Here is a 2,261-nt window from a genome sequence, read left to right as displayed (position 1 = left end):
GAAACGATCGTAAGATATTTAACTCTTTAAATTTTAGGTTCCTTTATATTTTATATTTTAGACTTTACAATATTCATGCTTAATTACGCATAAATTTTTATACGCATATATATTCACACATATATTTATCTATATTCAGATTTTTATATATATTGATATTTATATTTCGTATATTTATGTTTTTAAATTTAAAATTTATTATGTTGCCGTGTCATGTTGGATGTATGTCTTTCAAAATATTAAATATTGATTTCCTGAGTATATTATTGATGAGTTTATGAATTTATTAATAATATAAAAACACACACACATATATATATAGTTATGGTATGGTCTGTTAAAAACGTAGTTCAGTATAGAGCTTGTCCACCTTCAGATTTACCCTGCTGTCCAGTTGTGGTATTGTGTGTACTTCCAGGTTTGCGTTTGGGCTTCTGTTGTGTGTGTTAAGTGTGGAAGTGGCATCTGTGGTATACTCAGCCCAGGTTCCACGGGGCTATAGTATGATGGAACGATTGTATGCTCATACTGCAAAATCAAGGAAGCTATTTAGATAACAATAACTGGCTGATAACATTGAGGCCAGTATAACAGTATTCTAAGGATGCTTGGGAGGACCCACTATTTTTGATGTCTTTAAGTTTTTGATAACATTATCTCTTATAATAATGACTTCCACATGTGTGTGTGTGTGCATAAAATGTATTGTTTAATTAAAGATGAGTTATCTAATGCACAAATATGCAAATTAGACTATCCACTGTGGTGCTAGCCTAACTTAGGATAACTTCCTATATCTGGTGAATGTTCTATGCTATTGGTAAAAGAAGGAAGCTGGGTACTACTGCTTCTCTGGTGAGGGTTCAATAAATCTGGAAACCATCCTGCCCTTTTTTCCCTCGACACATCAAAAACATAGAATGCATTTAGATTGTTAACCAATCCACAGCATGGCTTTGTAATATTGACATATAGATAGGTAGGTGGATAGATGTAGACAGCTGTATAAATGAAAATGGATAAACATATCTACACAACCAACACTGGTGCAGCTCTCCAGCTTACCAATTCCAGTCAAGCCGTCCAACCCATGCCAGCATGGAAAGCGGACGTTAAACGATGATGATGATGATGATGTATGTCTCACACCACTTATGTCCCCTCTTCCTCCAATGCTACTACTACTACTACTACTGTATGTTCTCGTTGTTTTAGATAAATCAGATGGAAGAACACATGAAGCAACTTCTCGAATCGATTGGTCTGACAGCAAACCAGGAGGTGGACAAGGAGACCCTGTCGTTCATCTATGACTTTGTTGAAAAGAACGGAGGAATTGATGCCGTGAAGAAGGAGATGGATCAAAAACAGAATCTGCCGCCACCACCACAACAGTGTAAGTATGGAGCCGATGACAAACTGCCTCGATATAGTCAGTGTGTGTGTGAGAGAGAGAAACAGTTCACCACCATCCCACAGTAACCGGAGATGGGGACAGACCGCATCATTATAATCACTTTGTAATAGGAATAAGAGTTTCTCTTCTCTTCTGTCTTTTGTCTCTCCGTCTCTCTTCTCTTCCTCTCTCCTCTGTTTCTCTCTATATATGTTTGGATCAGAAAGAGTCGACCATCACCACAAAATTGCAGGGCAAAATACCTCAGTATAGTTTGTGTGTTTCTGCATCTCTCTCTCTCTCCCCCCCCCCCATTCTCTGTGTAAATCAGAAACACATTCTTACCACAGTCTGATCACAGACTATGGTGATGGTGCTGCTGCTGTTGCTGGTAAATATTCTTGGAGTTGTTATGGGTTGAGTAGTAACGCTCTGAGTGTTGTGTGTATGTGTCTCTGCCTGTGTGGACATCTGTGTAAATCAGTGCTTGTTCACTGTATCGTGCTGCCAGTGCCTTGCCATAGTGCCCAGCCAGCATCATTGCAGTGTACTGGTCATGAGTATTATGGTAGTTTAGCTCTGCTGTTGCATTTGTTATACTTGTATTGTTGCAGTAGTGGTGGGAGAATGATAGGTCTGTGTAGTGGCAGTGGTTATGGAGGTAGTAGGGGTAATGGTGGTAGTAGTAGTGGTGATAAAGTATTGTTACCTATACAGCAATAATGTTTTGTGTGTTCTCCTTTCAGCCCTACCACCTCGTCATGTTGGGCCACCGACCCCAGCAAGGTCAGCTGCGCCACCACCCGTGCCTCCCAGTCGAGCCGCAGCCCCCGTGCCCCCGTCTCGTTCAGTGCCTACACGAAAC

The 2,261-nt window shown here is 40.2% G+C and overlaps 1 protein-coding gene across 1 annotated transcript in view; it reads left to right on the top strand.

The window, feature by feature from the left end:
• Positions 1-2,258, top strand: part of LOC106870127 (putative uncharacterized protein DDB_G0282499) — a gene marked incomplete at its 3' end in the record, with an annotated part of 17,038 nt that extends 14,780 nt beyond the window's left edge. The window contains exons 7-8 of the mRNA XM_014916117.2: positions 1,216-1,396; positions 2,143-2,258. Of these exons, the coding sequence (XP_014771603.1) occupies positions 1,216-1,396; positions 2,143-2,258 (297 nt within the window). The remainder of the gene's footprint in view (positions 1-1,215; positions 1,397-2,142) is intronic.
• Positions 2,259-2,261: the final 3 nt, after the last annotated feature.

This window comes from Octopus bimaculoides, chromosome 20 (genome assembly GCF_001194135.2).
Source record: "Octopus bimaculoides isolate UCB-OBI-ISO-001 chromosome 20, ASM119413v2, whole genome shotgun sequence".
Taxonomy (NCBI): Eukaryota; Metazoa; Mollusca; class Cephalopoda; order Octopoda; family Octopodidae; genus Octopus; species Octopus bimaculoides.
The sequence above is the reverse complement of the archived record's forward strand: the minus strand, read 5'-3'. Positions and strand labels throughout refer to the sequence as shown.